The sequence below is a fragment of the Chenopodium album genome, chromosome 23 (genome assembly GCF_948465745.1).
Source record: "Chenopodium album chromosome 23, dcCheAlbu1.1, whole genome shotgun sequence".
Lineage (NCBI taxonomy): Eukaryota > Viridiplantae > Streptophyta > Magnoliopsida > Caryophyllales > Amaranthaceae > Chenopodium > Chenopodium album.
In genome coordinates this window covers 31,635,156-31,653,401 of record NC_137856.1, presented here as the reverse complement: position 1 = coordinate 31,653,401, position 18,246 = coordinate 31,635,156, and the positions used below count along the sequence as shown (strand labels likewise).

The 18,246-nt window shown below is 34.5% G+C and overlaps 3 protein-coding genes and 2 non-coding genes across 6 annotated transcripts; 3 read left to right on the top strand and 2 right to left on the bottom strand.

Annotated features, from left to right (window-relative positions):
* The first annotated feature begins 308 nt into the window (after positions 1-308).
* LOC145607684 (putative glutathione peroxidase 2) lies at positions 309-4,603 on the top strand. The gene is made up of 6 exons (XM_081663277.1): positions 309-553; positions 1,165-1,241; positions 3,066-3,127; positions 3,221-3,339; positions 4,027-4,194; positions 4,304-4,603. Exons 1-6 carry the CDS (start codon positions 413-415, stop codon positions 4,334-4,336), a joined length of 600 nt encoding a protein of 199 aa, XP_081519403.1. The 5' UTR covers positions 309-412; the 3' UTR covers positions 4,337-4,603.
* A 626-nt stretch (positions 4,604-5,229) lies between these two features.
* Positions 5,230-5,301, bottom strand: TRNAQ-CUG (transfer RNA glutamine (anticodon CUG)). The gene has a single exon. It is a non-coding gene; the product is annotated as a tRNA-Gln (tRNA).
* A 1,590-nt stretch (positions 5,302-6,891) lies between these two features.
* On the top strand, positions 6,892-11,296 carry LOC145607778 (protein DETOXIFICATION 35-like). Of its 2 annotated transcripts, none has more exons than XM_081663368.1 (7): positions 6,892-7,219; positions 8,355-8,980; positions 9,138-9,194; positions 9,358-9,596; positions 9,749-9,867; positions 9,956-10,042; positions 10,735-11,244. In XM_081663368.1, the coding sequence occupies exons 1-7, from the start codon at positions 6,944-6,946 to the stop codon at positions 10,810-10,812; spliced, it is 1,482 nt and encodes a 493-aa protein (XP_081519494.1). In that variant the 5' UTR covers positions 6,892-6,943; the 3' UTR covers positions 10,813-11,244. The 2 variants fall into 2 exon arrangements, with proteins under 2 accessions (XP_081519494.1, XP_081519495.1); XM_081663369.1 differs by having other exon boundaries at positions 7,097-7,219; positions 8,325-8,980; positions 10,735-11,296.
* Positions 11,048-11,119, bottom strand: TRNAQ-CUG (transfer RNA glutamine (anticodon CUG)). Its single transcript has one exon. It is a non-coding gene; the product is annotated as a tRNA-Gln (tRNA).
* A 2,449-nt stretch (positions 11,297-13,745) lies between the features above and the next one.
* LOC145606828 (protein DETOXIFICATION 35-like) lies at positions 13,746-18,131 on the top strand. The gene is made up of 7 exons (XM_081662667.1): positions 13,746-14,124; positions 15,401-16,026; positions 16,206-16,262; positions 16,426-16,664; positions 16,818-16,936; positions 17,026-17,112; positions 17,574-18,131. The coding sequence occupies exons 1-7, from the start codon at positions 13,849-13,851 to the stop codon at positions 17,649-17,651; spliced, it is 1,482 nt and encodes a 493-aa protein (XP_081518793.1). The 5' UTR covers positions 13,746-13,848; the 3' UTR covers positions 17,652-18,131.
* The last annotated feature ends 115 nt before the right edge of the window (positions 18,132-18,246 follow it).

The window sequence follows — 18,246 nt, the reverse complement described above, 5'->3', positions numbered from 1 at the left end:
TAAACAAGTTTATTCTTGTTTACTTCATGAACATAAACATGCCAACATTTTATTTAAATTTTTTCATTTCAAAATTAAAACTCCATTCACACTCGAATAATTCATTTAACAAACAAAGATAAAACGAGCTTTATTCACACTCGAATAATTCATTTAACAAACAAAGATAAAACGAGCTTTACCCAACCTCAAAATTGAGTTATTTTCACCCCCTATAAGATCATGATGTTATTGAACTCATTTACACAATTACACATTTACACCCCTACCCATAGGATGTTAGCCGATAATGAACAACAAAGCCAAGGAAGATTGTTGGGGATCATTCAATGTGCCCAACTACCCAATCTTCTACTACCCAGATCAAAGGAGAGGAGAGAGAAACCAAAGTTCATATCTTTGAGGTCAATTGATGGCTTTAGGGAAATTAACACACTGGGTCTCTCTCCTCTTTCTGGGTTTTGCTGTTACTCTTTTTTACATCTACCCATCTCTATCTTCTCAACAATCACCTGAAGAATTACCCAATTCTATCTATGATTTCACTGTCAAGGTAATCATCAATTGTCGATTTGAACTTTGTTTTTGTTTTTGCTAATTATTGCTATCTACAATTATGATTTGTCCCCCTTTTTTTTGTTGTTTATGCTGTAAGTGTGTGAATTGCAGTGCTGAAGTTTAAAATCCCAACTTTTTTTTTAAAGTTTTTGATTAAGTGTATGTTTCAGATTTGGTTAAGTTTACATTTTGGGTATAGAAGAATTGTTTGTTAATTTGACATTATTTGTTATGTTTGATTGCAAAATGGTAGTTGTGAATCTTGTGATTAGTATAACTTGGGGTGATTGCTCTTATTGGATGAAAAATCGAATATATTAGATGACAATATGTCAACCGGCATTATGGTTGTATTTTGAGGATGATTGTTTGATCACATTGTGTCATATTAAAAACTATCTAATTTTGTTGCCTTGATCATTTGATTTTGATGCCGCCTTTTGTGAGACAAAAGTATAACATTATAAATTGATGGTGATTCTTGGGATGAATCTTTTTAGGTGAATTTTGATTATGGAGATGTTCCTTAGTACGAAAAATTCAAGATAACTAAGTTGATTCCACTATTAACGTTGATTTTTTGTTTCAATTTTTGTGGATTAACAGGATATCAATGGTAAAAATGTGAGTTTGAGTACTTACAAGGGAAAGGTTCTTCTGATTGTCAATGTTGCTTCTCAATGGTATATACAACCCTCTATATCCTTCCTATCTCTATTGTTGTGCGATTCAATTTGTGTTTTCCGAATTCTTTTTTGCATCATTATCATCAGTTTTCAAAGATCATCCTTAGTGATGTTGCTATAGGCACTATCTCTTTTGTAAAAAGCGGTGAAATATTATCTTTGTTGAATAGTAGTTTTATGCTGTATAGGAAAGTTAGAGCCTGTTACAGATTCACAAGAACTACCCATTAGAGATCATCTGAAATGAATCTACAGTACTTTGGGTTTGGGACATGAACCATAATGGGCAGCAACGCCAGCAAGTGCAATGGACTTCTCTCTAAGTCTTATCTGATGTATTCGTCCTAGTTCATCTAGCTTTACCATGTACCTTTTCTCTTCTTGGAATTCCATAGAACTATCTATGCAGACTTGTTTGCCCATTGATCATCTTGATGACACATTTTGCAACCCACTAACGAGTGTATACTTCTCCTAGAAATTTGGGAAAAGAGATTTGGATTTTAATTTGACTGTTGTCAGATTTAATAGATTTAATTGTATAGCCATTAAATCATCCTTCTGGGAAACAGTACAGAGATAAAGGAGTATCATCTATCATTTGTTGTCTTCCAGCTTTGGTTCTCAGAAGTCAGAGTGGCATGGTCAATCCAAAATAAAAGTAGATCGTACTCTGTATATGTTTATTATGAATCCTTAAGTTGCTTAGGTGAAAGTATTTTGCATTTTTCATTGCCATCTTATTTCTCTCAAGTGTTAAATAGGTAAACTGTGAAATGTTTCTCCCTATTGGATACATTTGCAAAGACCATACCAAATTGGTATGAATTCACATACTTCTCAAAAACCAGGAATTTAGTGCTAGGAACCATTGAATTGATCTACAGTGGTAAAATTATTGGGTAAGTGCATAAGTATGAAACATGAGATGAGACCCAATTTATGCTGACGAAGTCCCAATTGCTTTGCCTATACTATATCTTAGTCAAGGCTGAACTCTTGTTCTATGGGAACTATAAAGAATCCCACACGGCCACACCTTATCAAGTCTAGCTTAAAGTTACTTTGGTAGAAACTCAGGAATTGTGAGGTTAAAAAACGGTTGTGGTTTGATGTGCATAATGTAAATACATATTTTTTTTTTTTTTGGTTTTTTTTGTAAAGCTGTTAATTGTGGAGGGCAACTACCAATCTTTATGGAGCATAAGTTAGGCAATGTATGTAAAATTGCTTTAGTCTTATAAAGCCTAGTGCAAGACGTGTTAGTGCTCTATGATATATTTAATCAGGCTAAAGTAAGGGTGTTATATTGAATTGTTATGTGATACAATTCAATTAACAAATTCAAAGATAATGAGATATTCATTTACAAAGATCTCATATTGAAGTGTTATGTAATGAAATGGTTGAGATCTTAAGGATATAAAAAATTAGCAGTTTATTTCTTTTGGATTTCTTTCCTCATTAATTAGATGTGATCCTTCACTTGTTATGCAAGAGACCCAATTGCAAGCAAGTTGCGCAGTAATTGCCTTGGGAACAGGCCCGGCACAACATACAACCTGGTTTGTTGCTCTCTTTCCAGAGGCATTTCCAATGTTGGAGAAGTGTTCTTGTAGGAAGTACAACCTTGGCTTAAATCCTTTTGAATTGTTGATCCTCGCGGGTCAGCTCAACATGACAAAATTTAGTCCTTTGATTAGAGTGCTAAGACTGTTAACTATGATGTTGTCCCATGTGGACACTTCAGTTTTTTTTTTCCTCCACTCAGTCCTTTCCTTTGGAATTTTGCTTATATGAGATCTTTGTTTTCATGTGCAGTGGTTTAACAAAGTCAAACTATCAGGAATTGAACATTTTGTATAAGAAGTACAAGGACCAAGGTTTGTTTTCTCTTCAACAATTTTTGAAAAGTTTTGCTTGCAGCATCTAATTGGTTAAGTTTTATGTTTATGTGGCTGTCATCTTTGTGATAGGCTTTGAAATTTTAGCCTTCCCATGTAATCAGTTTGGATGGCAAGAACCAGGAAGTAATGAAGAAATCAATGAAGCTGTCTGCTCTTCTTTTAAAGCAGAATTCCCTTTATTTCAGAAGGTAATGTATTTCACATAGTCAGAAAGCATGAAATCCGTGTGTGTGAATTTATTAAATTCAGGAAATATATTTTTTCATAGGAGGTTTCCAGATTTAATGAATAATGATGATGCCATACTTCTCATCTTGTTTTAATTGTTGTTTGTTTCCTTATTTTCTGCCATATGTTCATCTGCATCTAAAATTAGTGACAGTTGAAAGATAGACTTGTCTTTTAATCTAAGATGGTCTCAACTCTCAAGTTTACTAGAACGAAAATTGCTGCTAATGTGTGACAATGCCTGCTGAGACTTCATGCTGTAGCTCAAATATTATATGCTGACTGAAAACTGTCTTATGATTACCATTTTGAGTGCAAGCTTGTATTGCTACCAGCACCTTTCTTAAAAAGTTTTTGCCGCTCCTATTATGGTTAATTAACTTGATTAATGCCCTGTGGGTGATCTGGAAACTGTAAAAAAAGAAACATGTAAAATAACCATCTCCAAGCCCTAGATGAGCACTTGATGCAGACTTTTGTCCTCGGTTTGATCTCTTTTGCTCTTGTACTGTGGAAACTCATTGATTAGTTCCAATCCTCCCCTACTCCTTAAGGGCTTACGTTGCGTTTAATTTTGCAATCTTGTGAATCTTAAAAACTCCATGGAGTATATACAACTTACAGTATGCTTATGTGAAACTCCACAGATAGATGTCAATGGGAAGAATGCAGCACCACTTTACAAGTTTTTAAAATCAAAGAAGTCCGGAGTAATAGTAGATGAGATCAAATGGAACTTTGCAAAATTTTTGGTGGACAGGCAAGGAAGCGTTGTTGAGAGATATGCTCCTGTGACCGCCCCCCTACAAATTGAGGTTTGATTCAGTACTTCTTTCAAATGCTTTGATGTTAAAAGTCCTTTCAGAAGTTCCATGGTTTTGTTTCGTCTGATTTCTGTTTCCCCCTCTAAATTCTCTGTTGCAGAGTGAGATTCAAAACCTCCTAGGATCTTCTTAGTGGTTGGATCATCAGGCATATAGCATCTGAGACTTGTCTATGACTACAATTGTGCAGGTTATTACAAGTTATGTATTTCGTCTATAGTCTATACGTCACGCTGTATAGGAATATAGGACTATGATTTTGAAAATCATTGATATTCTCACTCATACCCTGAGCTTCTATGATACATCTCTAGACTAGGCTATGATTGTTAAGCGATGACATTTTCTGTCTTGTAGTTTGTTAAAGTTATGCTAAAATTTGTCAATTGAGTAAAATAAACGAGCTCCTATGGTTTTGTAGAAAGTAGCTGTTTTTGAAGTTGTTCCAGTCTCCATTTATTCACTAGAAGTCTTATGATTGTCAATGAAACCTGCCTCTCAAATCTGAATCCTAGGTCCTAAATATCAGAATTCCACCATCATTTTACCGTTGGACATTGGTTGCTGTTCGTTTTATATAATTGAATTCTTATATGCACAATGCACCAGTCTTTTAAAATAGCGCGACATAATTGTTGATTGGATGATAGATACCTGATTTAACATCACCCTATAATTGTCATGTGCTAGTTTGTTACAACAGCGCGACATGAATTGTCTGCAACTCAGGATGAGGTATAAGCCATGGCATACTTCAGATTATTAAAGAAAAAAAATAATGTTTAAGAGCTATACTAGAATGCGAACACTTGGGCAATTTTATTCTTTCTTATGCTGTATATGACTAAAATGAGGCTAATCAAACCTTTGTATAATCAACTGATCCCTAAGCCCCCTCGACTAATCTCTCATTCCTGGACCTAGGCCGGCCTCGACGCCTCGTAGCTTACAAGCACAAAATAAAGAAAGTCCCAACCAGAGTACATGGTTCAAGTTCAACCAAACGTTCAAAAAAAAATTGAATTAAGGTCCTACCGAGATTTGAACTCGGGTTACTGGATTCAGAGTCCAATGTCCTAACCACTAGACCATAGGACCTTTTGTTGTGTATGGTAGTAAGAATTTAAAATGATATTTTCTTCGTGAGGCAAAGTTGCCGTAACACTAAAAACTTCTTTAATTTTATATTTCTATGCTGATTAGAATGCTGATAAACTCGTTCGTTTATTTTCTACGTCTTTTTTTTTTTTTTTTTTTCCGGAAAACATTTTCTACGTCCTAGATATACGTTGTTTAATGTAATATTGCAAGTAAAAGAAAAGGAAAAAGTGTATTTTTTTCATTCATATATACTTATATTATTTCCTCGCTTCTCAAGTTTATCCATAGATTGAATGGAATGGAGTAGAATATTATGTGATTGTGTCGATATTATTTATTGATGATGAAATAAAATTTAAAAATTCGTTCGTTGAATTAACAAACAAGCATTAACAATAATCTGAAGCTAGTTAAATAAACAAGCGAATTTCATTATCATACTTTTTAGCATTATCATATTTGATTCAATGATGTTCGTGAACAAAAAAAATCTTGGATATTTTTTAAAATTACTTTAGTAATCTTTTGATTGTACGGAGTACATGTTGACAAATTAATAGACAAGAGTGAATAAAATGGTTTTTGTATTGTTTGTTTATTATTCATCAATAGGTTGAGTATTTATACAAAACCTAACCTCATAAAATAGGAAACAATATTCCTAAAAGATATACCATATATCCTAATGATATATTCTCAAAATAATATCTTAACATAAATATCCTAAATATATTATTCTCTTAAATAATATATACGGAAAATATATCACACATATATTTTCCGATATTATCTCTAACACATGTATCTGTAAAAAAATTATAAATTATTTTATCATATATGCATGTATGAAAACTTGGACGACATTGGTCTTACTATAGAAATTAAAGATTGACAAATTTTGAATTAAAACTTAAATTTTCATCTTAAAATTAAATAGTACCAAAGTTTCATTTATTTAATCAAGTATGATATTAGCTCGTTCAAGCTTGAATTTAAATTCAAAACACAAATTTTAAATGAGCTTATAAGCACATTCGTGAACAAAATTTGAACAAGTCACTCTTATGTCTTAACCAACCAAGCTTGATCAAATTATTAAAAGTTCGTTCCATCTCAAACAGACTCAAACACTTTAAAAAGTTTGGTAATCTCTTGTCAAAAAAAAAAAAAAAAAAAGGTTTGGCTATCAGTCTTATAAATAATATTTGGACTAATATATTGTTTAAAATTGTCTCTTTTATAGACTTTTAAGAATTATGTGCGCACATTTATACCTCTAAAACCATTTTTTACATATTTCCTCCTGCCAACAACTAAATTTTTGACATAAAATCAAACCGAATGAGTTTTTCAAACATAGATAGCTATGACACACCCATCATACATTTAAGCCGCCCTACTCTTATCAAGCTTAACTCAAACAAACTACGTACTAAAACTTTAGCATTATTTACAACGGTACCATTGGTGTGTTACACATGGATTGATAAATAATTGCAATTGTTATGACATGTTTAGAGTGGACCCTAACCGAGCCAACACAATAATGTATGTCATTATGTCAATATGTGGTTCAAGAAACAATTTTGTCATCCTACAACAAACAGTGCTGAGAGCTGAGAGCTGAGCCAAGACAATAATGGAGAAACCATTGCTGAACGACGGCAACGGTAACAGGTTGAAGGCGGAAAACGGTGATTATCCGGAGGTGAAGTGCATTAGCGAGGCGGCGACGGTGTTTAAGGAAGAGTCTGTGAAGTTATGGAAGATAGCTATGCCATTAGTGTTTAACATTGTTTGTTATTACGCCACTACTTCACTTACCAACATTTTTGTAGGACATCTTGGTGAACTTGAGCTTTCTGCCATTTCTATTTCGGTCTCCGTCATTTACACTTTCACATTCGGTTTCATGGTTTGCTCTCTTTCTCCTATTCGTTTCCATAATTTTATAACATAGATCGCTTATTAAGATGATAAACTTGTATTTTTTTCTTTTTTTTTCTTTTTATTTTTTTATTTTGACTTATTATATTATTTATGCTTTTACTATTATTTATTGGTTTGCCCACTATTGACCAATAGTCTAATAATATTAAAATTTTGTAGCCATTGGTATAATGTTCAAAAAACTTAAATGTTCATAGATACTTTGTAAGAAAATAGGTCTAGGATGATTATTATAATTTTAAGTTTGAAAGCTTATAACAATATCTTAATAAGTATTCTTAGAGAACCACTTCAATCAATTAAGTATGGTTCTTGTAATGTGAATACAACCCAGATCTACTTATACCTTGCACGAAAAGACTTGAATCTATGGCTTCTTATCAATCTTGCTCTGCTCTGATACCATATTAGAGATCCAATTCATTTAAAAAAATTAAGTAGATGGTTAAATCCCAAGATTTGTCTATATAATCTATCAAGTGTGTCTAGTGTGCCAGGCTACAAACGATAGAATTGAGTTAGGGTCTGTTCTCTTACGTTGAAATTCAATTCAGTTCAGCTCAGTTCAGTTCAGCTCAACTCAGCTCCTAATTTCCTTCTCTTATAAAATATTCATTTCATTTCATTTCATTTCAGTTCAGCTGAGTTCAGTTCAATTCAGCTGAGTTCAGTCAATGAGAACAGGCCCTTAGTCTTGGTGGGGCTAAACTATTCTAATTAGGCCATAGCAATATTAGATTGAGATGCCAAATCGAGTGTGAGGACTATAATGGATCCATGTCAAGTCACAATGTATCGGAGTCATGGACTCATGGTGGGTTCGTGTCTATGGTCTCTATGTGGATTGTGTTAATTGATTACTTTGTCCTTGGACATTTTAGCAAAAATAATTCATGATCACTAGGATATTTACATGCATTAACAACTTTTGTTAAACTGTACTGAAATGCATCAACTTGTTAATGAGGGCGATAGCAAATCATATGGCACAATATATGGTTACTACAAACTTACAATAGTACTGTAATTATTTTGTTATTTGTTGGGGTTCTTCCTTGGTTTGCTTGCAGCACATCAAATATTGTTGTTCAAAATTGTAGCTTGGCATGGGGAGCGCGCTTGAGACATTGTGTGGACAAGCTTTTGGTGCAGGGCAAGTTCATATGCTTGGAATTTACATGCAACGCTCGTGGATTATTCTATTGCTTAGCAGTCTTGTACTCGTACCAACTTACATCTTTGCTGCACCTGTGTTAAAGTTTCTAGGACAGGACCCTGATGTAGCCAACCTTGCAGGACAGTACACAATCCTTACTCTACCCTCGGTGTTTTCATTGGCTATCAGTTTTCCTACTCAGAAGTTCCTACAAGCCCAAAGCAAAGTTGGTGTTATGGCTTGGATAGGATTTATTGTTCTAATAGAACACGCCGTGCTTCTCTGGCTTTTTATTTCTGTAATGGGCTGGGGTCTGCGCGGGGCTGCAGCAGCTTTCAACATCACAGAATGGGTGACTGCAATTGCACAACTTGTTTATGTATTTGGTTGGTGCAAGGATGCATGGAAAGGCTTCTCTTGGGCAGCTTTTAAGGAATTGTGGGCGTTTGTTAGGCTTTCGATTGCTTCTGCTGTGATGCTTTGCCTTGAAATCTGGTATGTGATGAGCTTACCACTTCTTGCTGGTCACCTTCCAAATGCTGTAATCGTTATAGGTTCCCTTTCTATCTGGTGAGTTTCCGAGCCTCTTTGAGTTATGACTTGAAAGTTTATTGTCTTTTTGCAAGAATGTCACATTGCCATGGTTAAGAAATTGAACAATTGTGGTATCATACTAAATCTTCTGCAAAAAAAAGTCGCTAATGCAATTCTCTTATTTATGTTGTAGCATGAATCTAAATGAACTACAGTTGATGATATTCGTTGGAATAAATGCTGCTGTAAGGTACATGCATACATATCAAAATTCTTACTATGCTAGACAAAGACCTTTCCGTTTCATTTGTTATAGGAGTTGGAAAACTGTCATGATACCATATTCGTAGAAGCTGTAAGTGGATATGATGATTTTATCTATCAAATCTGAAGTAGTTTTCTGTTACTATTAGTGTTCGTGTATCAAATGAGCTTGGGTTGCAGCGTCCAAGGGCAACAAAATACAGTGTTTACGTTGCAGTCTTCCAGTCTCTCATCATCGGGCTTTTGTGCATGGTCCTTATCCTCGTCACCAAAGACTATTTTGCTGTTATTTACACTGATAGCAAGGAATTGCAACAAGCAGTTTCTAAATTAGCCTGGTTACTTGGTGTGACAATGGTTCTTAACAGTGTTCAGCCTGTCATTTCAGGTAGACTTACACTTAAATTTCTTTGTATGCTTTTGTGGCTTCTTCTGTCTGTCAAATCTGTGACTTCTCCTTTCTGCCAACGTGCAACTGATCGAGCAGTCTGGACTTGAGTACTAAATGATTCAATAATTAGTTTCTTATCATATTTGTAGGAGTTGCTGTAGGATTGGGGTGGCAAGCCACTGTGGCTAACATAAACTTGGCTTGCTATTATGCATTTGGGCTACCTCTTGGATACATTCTCGGCTATGTAGCAGATTTTGGAGTAATGGTACTGAGTTATATTCCTTTCCACATAAGATTATATTTCTTCATTATAGCTACCACAGTTTCTAATATACGGGTTTATCAATTTACAGGGCATTTGGGGCGGCATGATAGCTGGAATCGTCTTACAGACACTCATTCTACTTTTCATCCTTTACAAAACAAATTGGAGTAGAGAGGTTGGATTTGCCATATTCAGTTATATTTTCCTTTCTTCTAAAAGCTTGGATTTGTCATAATTCAGAGATGTTATCTTAATATTTTCTCTATATAACAGGCAACTGTTATTAAGCCCTATGTCCTGACTCAAATTTAACATCGAGCCAGGCTCAGAGATTAAGGAAATGAGTGACAGAGGATTAGAGGCAGTAGTAATCAACGCAAACCATTAATCAAAATTAAACTTTTTCGAGTCAAGTTGTCATTTGGATCTCCTTATCTCCACATGGTGTTTAAGCAGTATACATGCATATTATTTGGATATTGGTACATGTATTGGAGTTTGGGGTGAAACTATCGAGTACATATGTACTTGACATGGATTAAAGAGAGTTCGAATACACACTTCTTGCATGTATGCTGTTAGCCTGTAATAGACATCAGAAAAGGTCTAAGGCTGTTTACTTCTGAACAAAATTCCACCTTAAACAAACTTCGAGTACATGGATACTTAAGATGAATGGAAGAGTTCGAACACACACTTCTTGATGAGTATGCTGTAAAAACACATCATAAAAGGGTTACATCTGAACAAAACTCAGCCTTCAATTATGCAAAAGCATCCTTAGTAGGGTGGTGATTGACTGATTGTTAATGTCATAAATTTGTAATAGACAATACTTGACTGAGCTACCTCCTGTATGATATGCAGGTGGAAGAAACAAGCAGCCGCATGCAGAAATGGGGTGGACAGGACATCAGCACACATAAGGTGGGCGACGACATATGAATGACTTACTCCAAGTGATGCAGAATTTCAGATTTCGACTGGAGCTGATGTTGTCCACAACCCGAAGGCTGAACAAACCACTGCTGAGAGAGTGTTTCATGATAAAGCCGAATCATCAAGACATCAAGTCACCATTTATTTGATTACTTAACATTCCTAAGTTTTGTACCGAGACCAAATTACATGCTCTTTTTATAAAACATTTAAAAAAAAAAAAAAAAAAATTGATGTGTTGAGGTCCTACCGAGATTTGAACTCGGGTTACTGGATTCAGAGTCCAATGTCCTGACCACTAGACCATAGGACCTATTGGTTTTTAAACTGAAGGCAAATGTACAATTCACCATTTACTTATACAAGTGAGAATTAGTGTACCATAAAAATGGTGGATTTCACTATTTCAGGTTCAATGGGGCAAATTAGTAATTTTCATATATTTTGTTAATTTTTTTTTAGAGAGTCACAGGGGCGGATGATGAAAATCGATTCCAGATATCGAACTATCCCTCATGTCATAGTAGCTCCGACTTTATTTTATTTTATTATATTATTTTATTTATTATTATTATTATTATTATAATTATGATATGTTGTTTTTTACACTTTCGTAATTAATACATTTTGGAAGTACTAGTCTACTTGTCAGAAATAACTAAATGACTGCCTTCCACGAAAATGGTAGGAATGTATTAAAACTTTTAATGGAATAAATCAATAGAGAAAATACTTGGTAAGTTGGTAGGGAGAAAATGCACGAGAGCCGCAAGGCAATAGCATATCGTGGACAATTTGATATCTTTGCTTTTTGGTAGAACATTGTGAATTTGTGATGTTCAAGCAACAAATAAATGTACCTACTTTTAATTCTTTTGGTACTCCCCTTTGATCATTTTTAGATTTATTTCGTTTTTAATAATAATTGGACTAGGTTAATGCACACATGTTAATATAGACAATTTTTTAAGCATGAAAAAAAATGCAATACTATTGATATTCGAAAAATACATATTAATATATATGAATCTAACAAAATCTTTAATTAAATTAGATGCATGGATATACACTTAAATTATAATATAATCATTTTACTTCTCAACGACACATTTATTTAATCAAGTTTGATTTAAGCTCGAAATTAAATTAAAATAATGCAAATGAGCACAGCACATCCATTAACAAAGTTCTAACACGCCAAATTTTTTAACGAGTCAGGCTTGAACAAACTTTTAAAAGCTTGTTCAAGCTCGAGCTGGCTTAAACACTAATACCCGTATTATGTATTTTGTTATTAAGCTTAGCGTAAACAAATTAAAACTCGGTTGGACTGGAATTATTTACAGCTCTTAGAGTAACTTCCATTCAAATTATTACAAATACTCTCCGTTTCGTAATAATCACAATAGTAAGGAGTGCATATAGTTTAAGAAAATATAAAGTAGGCTTGATTAAGCTTAGCGTAAACAAATTAAAACTCGGTTGAACTGGAATTATTTACAGCTCTTAGAGTAACGTCCATTCAAATCATTGCAAATACTCTCTCCGTTTCGTAATAATCGCAACAGTAAGGAGTGCATATAGTTTAAGAAAATATAAAGTAGACTTGTATTAGTGGCGGATCTTGGGCTAAAAAATTAAAGGGGAAGGATTGAAACCTTTTGCTCAAAAATTACAATACTTAATCACTATGCCACAATTTTTTATATGCAATTGTTAAAGCTTGTTAGTTCACTATTGCTTATCTAAATTGGTTTGGTATAACCAGACCTGATCTGATTATTTGATTTGACCAAACTTTGACCGTATGTTTACGATTATCTATAAAGAGAAAAATATATCAAGGCCCTGTTCTCTTACGTTGAAATTCAGTTCAGTTCAGTTCAGCTCAGTTTAGTTAAGTTCAGTTCAGCTCAACTCCTAATTTCCTTCTCTTATAAATATTCATTTCAGTTCAGTTCAGTTCAGTTCAGTTCAGATAAGTTTAGCCAATGAGAACAGGCCAGTGGGGGGTTTTGTTAGATTTGTAATAATGTGTATTTTTTATTAAAATGTAATTTTCATAATTTTTTTCGTTATAAAATTAAAGATATTTAGCGATAAAAAATCGCACTTAATGATGATTCGATCTGAACTTATTTTTTTTATCTGATCTGCACTTATTTTTTTAATCTGATTTTATTGGAACCTATTTTTTTTCTGAAATAAGTACAAATAAGGGTCTGTTCTCGTACGGTTATTTTCAGTTCAATTCAATTCTAATAAGTTTAGTTTAGTTCAGCTCCTAATTTTCTTCTCTTAAAAATATTAATTTTATTTCAGTTTAGTTCAGTTCAGTTCAACTCTAATAAGTTCAGTTCACTCAATGAGAACAAACCCTAAGTTGAACTAAACAAGACCTTAAACATCATATCCCTTATCATCAACAACTTAAACATACTTAAGGGGGTGGCAAACAAAGTTTCGCCCCTAGCTTGTAGGATTCAATAAAATAAAACAAGTGGATAAATTTTTTATGATATAAAGTATAGTTAGTAATTAGTATGTGAAAGAAATAATAATTTTTTTAAAAAAGAGTGTAACTGTGTAAGTGGGGTTGATAGGAGCGATAAACAATAAAATATTTGTGAAAATGAGGTCAGTTGAAGAAATAATTAATAAAATAATAATGAACCATTATCAAATAAAAAAGTGTTGCAATTATTATGAAATAAACATAAAAGAAAAGTGTTGAGATTTTTTTTTTTTTTTAAGTTGCGATTTTTACAAAATGTGGGGAGTATCTAAAAACATCTAAGTAAAAAAAATAAAAAAAAATAAAAAAAATCTAAGTATACCCAAACCAATTCAAGCCAAAACAAAATATCTATATAGACTGTACGTCTGTACTCATTTCACCATCAAATATTTATTACAACCCATCGTGCCACCCCACAAAATTGAGTATGAGGTGCAATAAGTAGAGAGAAATGATCAAATAATAACAAATAAATAAAAATCTAGAGAACAAAAAAAAAAAAAAAGTAGGTAGAGTGTGTGGAAATGGAGACACCATTGCTAAACGGCGGCGACGGTAACAGGTTGAAGGCGGAGAACGGTGACTATGCGGAGGTGAAGAGCATTAGCGAGGCGGCGGCGGTGTTTAAGGAAGAGACGGTGAAGTTATGGAAGATAGCTTCACCATTAGTCTTTAACATTCTTTGTCAATATGCTACAAATTCGCTTACAAACATATTTGTTGGACATCTTGGGGAGCTTGAGCTTTCTGCTATTTCTATTTCAATGTCCGTCATCAACACCTTTGCATTCGGCTTCATGGTTTTTTTCTATCTCTATTACTCTTTCGGGTTTTTTTTATAATTTACTCGTTTTGACTTTTTGCATTATTTATTCGTGTTTTTAAAATTTTTTTATTTGATGATGATGATGTATAAGTATAAAAATCAATCTTGTGTTTCAACCGTCAGGCAAGGGTTGTTCTGGGCATGTGTAGGGTGGTGGTCCGGTTTTATACAATGTAAAGATAAAATTTGAATTTTATCATAAAATTTGTAATTTAGTAAAATGATTTTAGGGCCCAATTTAACAAAATTGCACCAGACCATTTTCAATTTTAACTTTTGTAGCCCGCCTCTGTCGTTAGGTTAAGCTCTTGATTGAGTTAATCCTCAAACATTTTTCAATATTAGCTTTTTTTTTTCATCCTCCCTTTAAGTTACGTAATAATCTTTGTAATTTCTTATGTTAGTAAAGTAAAAGGATGGATTTTTTATTGGGTGCAAAGTGTGTAATGGTTATAGATAAGCCAATGTTTGAGTAGGTAGAGTAAGTTAGAAGGACGTTTATAGTACATGGGTTTAATAGACAGACAATAAAATATCCCAATAATAATTGAGGAAATTATTTCATGTGTAGTTTCCTACTCTGTCCTTTGTGCTCATTTTTGCCAAACTCTCACATTACATGTTGCTTTGTAAAAAGAATTTAGCAGTAATAGTCGTGAGGAATCAAACATAGCTTGATCTAGTGGTAAGGTTTGCATTTCACAACCATGAGGTTGTGGAATCAAACCCCACTAGAGGCACTTTGGGACCCGACCAGGTGAGTTCACCTGGCCAGGCTATTGCAATTAGGTCATAGTAATGTTAGAGCTGACAAATCAGGTGGGCCGATTGGATTCAAGTCACAATGGATCTGTGTCATGGTGGGTTTGTGTGTCTATGGCCTCTGTATGGATCGCATTTGAGTTTGGGACTCTTTGGTTACTTTGGATTAAGTAGGGTTATTTTCAAATGATTTTTTAGTAACAGCCCATGGTGTTATCTGATTATTTTTCTAGACATTCTAATACAGAAACTTTGGAACTTTATTAGATACAAAATATATTTATGTGGACATTACAACTTTACAAAATTACAAGCATAAAAAACTTGTGTTAAAAAGAATTGAAATGCCTAGAGTTGTTAATTAGTGTGATGGAAAATCACTTGGTGTAATGGTTTTTACAAACTTAACAATGTAGCACTATTATTTTGTTCAGTTGGGAGCATGTAATTTTTGGAGATTTTAATGGGGATTGTGTTCAAAATTGTAGCTTGGCATGGGGAGCGCGCTTGAGACATTGTGTGGGCAAGCTTTTGGTGCAGGGCAAGTTCATATGCTTGGAGTTTACATGCAACGCTCGTGGATAATCCTATTGCTTAGCAGTCTTATACTCCTACCAATTTACATCTTTGCTGCACCAGTGTTAAAGTTTCTTGGACAGGACCCTGATGTAGCCAACCTCTCAGGACAATTCACCATCCTTACTATACCCTCATTGTTCTCGTTGGCTATCAATTTTCCTACTCAGAAGTTCCTCCAAGCCCAAAGCAAGGTTAATGTAATGGCTTGGATCGGATTTATTGTTCTAATTGAACACGCTGTGCTTCTCTGGCTATTCATTGCTGTGCTGGGCTGGGGTCTGCGTGGGGCTGCAATAGCTTTCAACTTCACAAGATGGGTGACTGCAATTGCACAAGTTGTTTATGTGTTTGGTTGGTGCAAGGATGCTTGGACAGGGTTCTCTTGGGCTGCTTTTAATGAGATGTGGGCGTTTGTTAGGCTTTCAATTGCTTCTGCTGTGATGCTCTGCCTTGAAATCTGGTACATGATGAGCATAACTCTTCTTGCTGGTCACCTTCCAAATGCTGTCATTACTATAGGCTCTCTTTCTATCTGGTGAGTTTCTTAACCTCTCCGAGTCGTGACTTGTAAGTTTGTTGTCTACTTGCAAGCATGTCGAATTGTGGTATCATACTAAATCTTCCTTGATAAATGTATACTGAAGTATTATTCTTAACAACAGCTGTTGTTTTTCTGAGAATAAGTTGCTAATGCAATTTTCTTCACTGTTTCAGCACGAATATAAATGGACTACAATTTATGATATTCATTGGTATAAATGCTGCTGTAAGGTAAATGCATGAAATTCAATCTACTTACTATGCTAGACACTATTCTTTTCAGTTCTTTTGCTTTAGGAGTAGCGGGATTCTATCTTGATCCTACACTCTTAGAAGCTACAATTGGTTATTATGATTTCATATATCAATTCTGAAGCAATTTTGTTACTTCTAGTGTTCGTGTATCAAATGAGCTTGGGTTACAGCATCCAAGGGCAACCAAATACAGTGTTTTTGTTGCAGTCTTCCAGTCTATCATCATCGGGCTTTTGTGCTTGGTCATTATTCTCATCACTAAAGACCATTTTGCTATTATTTACACCGATAGCAAGGAATTGCAGCAAGCAGTTTCTAAACTAGCTTGGCTTCTTGGTGTGACAATGGTTCTTAACAGTATTCAGCCTGTAATTTCAGGTAGACTTACACTTAAATTTATTTTCTGTCTGTCAAAGTTGTGACTTCTCCTTTCTGCCAATGTGCAACTGATCGACATGACAGACTCCTGATCGAGCAGTCTGGACTTGAGTACTAAATGATACAATGATTATTTTCTTATCATATTTGTAGGAGTTGCTGTTGGAGGGGGGTGGCAAGCCACTGTGGCTAATATAAACTTGGCTTGCTATTATGTTTTTGGGATACCGCTTGGATACATTCTCGGCTATGTAGCACACTTGGGAGTAGAGGTAATATCACTTTAATTTCCATTTGTGCTAAAGATCTTAGGTCTTCATTATCAAGGATATATTCTGATATATGGTTTTATCAATGACAGGGCCTTTGGGGCGGAATGATAGCTGGAACTCTCATGCAAACATTCATTCTACTCTTCATCCTTTACAAAACAAATTGGAATAAAGAGGTGAGTTTTACATAATTTTCAGTTACTTTTTCCTTGTTTTTCTGAAAGTTTGGTGTCAGCATAATTTGGAGATATGAGATCTTAATACTTCACCTTAAGTTGCATTGCTGTGTTTCTTCTGTTCATACTCACATAGTCGCAAGTATTTTTGGCCAAGTGTGAGGACTTCCTTTAGCTATGTTCTTCTGATTTGGCTATTAGTTTTTCCAAACACTGGTAGTGGCATATTGAATTTCAAGGTAGAATTGTCGCGTACATTGGCACTAGAGATGAATGAAAGAGTTCATATGCACACATCTTGAGTATTTTGCAATTTTGTAAGACATCATAAAGGTTTAAGGTTGTGCATGAAAATGTGAATAAAACTCCACCTTCAATTGTGCAAAAGCATTCTAGATTCGCTGGTAATAGTTGATGTCGTACAAAGACAGACATGACTGAGCCGGCTACATGATATGCAGGTGGAGGAATCAAGCAGCCGCATGCAGAAGTGGGCAGGGCAGGACAACAACGCAGATAAGAGTGGTGATGAAATATGAATGACTTGCTTCAAGTGATATAACATTTCTGTTCTTGCATGAGTTGCATCACTCAAGCTTCACTCAATATCAGAAGAATGGATGTGTTCACTGAAGTTTATGTTCACGAAAAGGTGAACAAACTAATCCGGCAATGAAGATTTTTCCACCACAACATCGAACCACCAATTCCATTTTTTGAACGTTTTTAAAACCTCCAAAGTGTTCTGATTGTTTGGAGGGTGCTTCTGCAGGCATTGCATCTTTAAAATCCCAGCAAGATCGTGTTAGAAGATCTTGTTGATGAAATATTGTCATTTGTAAACCTTGTTACAACAGTCATTCTACTCCGTAAACTTCGTTGTTTAACGCTGAATCTGATCATATTACCGCATATGATCAGCATAGACTCAAATTTAACCAAGGATTGCAACTTACTGTAGTTACAAAATTGCAACCACATCCTCAAGTCGTTTCAAATTATTGAGCAGCATAGTGTTGAAGAAAATAATACTCCTTGTTACTTCTCTAATCATTATATTAATAATGGCGTTACTTTGAATGATTTTTAACATCACCCAACCCACAAGACATGACTAACGCATAGGCGGCTAGG

What these genes read in the sequence shown, in the direction of transcription:
- LOC145606828 (XM_081662667.1), top strand. Translation starts at nt 13,849, where the DNA reads ATGGAGACACCATTGCTAAACGGCGGCGACGGTAACAGGTTGAAGGCG. An exon ending in GGTATAAATGCTGCTGTAAG is followed by an intron (nt 16,263 to 16,425) that starts GTAAATGCATGA and finishes TGTTACTTCTAG; the next exon opens with TGTTCGTGTATCAAATGAGC. An exon ending in TATTCAGCCTGTAATTTCAG is followed by an intron (nt 16,665 to 16,817) that starts GTAGACTTACAC and finishes TCATATTTGTAG; the next exon opens with GAGTTGCTGTTGGAGGGGGG.
- LOC145607778 (XM_081663368.1), top strand. Translation starts at nt 6,944, where the DNA reads ATGGAGAAACCATTGCTGAACGACGGCAACGGTAACAGGTTGAAGGCG. An exon ending in ATAGGTTCCCTTTCTATCTG is followed by an intron (nt 8,981 to 9,137) that starts GTGAGTTTCCGA and finishes TTTATGTTGTAG; the next exon opens with CATGAATCTAAATGAACTAC. An exon ending in TGTTCAGCCTGTCATTTCAG is followed by an intron (nt 9,597 to 9,748) that starts GTAGACTTACAC and finishes TCATATTTGTAG; the next exon opens with GAGTTGCTGTAGGATTGGGG.
- LOC145607684 (XM_081663277.1), top strand. Translation starts at nt 413, where the DNA reads ATGGCTTTAGGGAAATTAACACACTGGGTCTCTCTCCTCTTTCTGGGT. An exon ending in GTCAATGTTGCTTCTCAATG is followed by an intron (nt 1,242 to 3,065) that starts GTATATACAACC and finishes TTTCATGTGCAG; the next exon opens with TGGTTTAACAAAGTCAAACT. An exon ending in TAAGAAGTACAAGGACCAAG is followed by an intron (nt 3,128 to 3,220) that starts GTTTGTTTTCTC and finishes TCTTTGTGATAG; the next exon opens with GCTTTGAAATTTTAGCCTTC.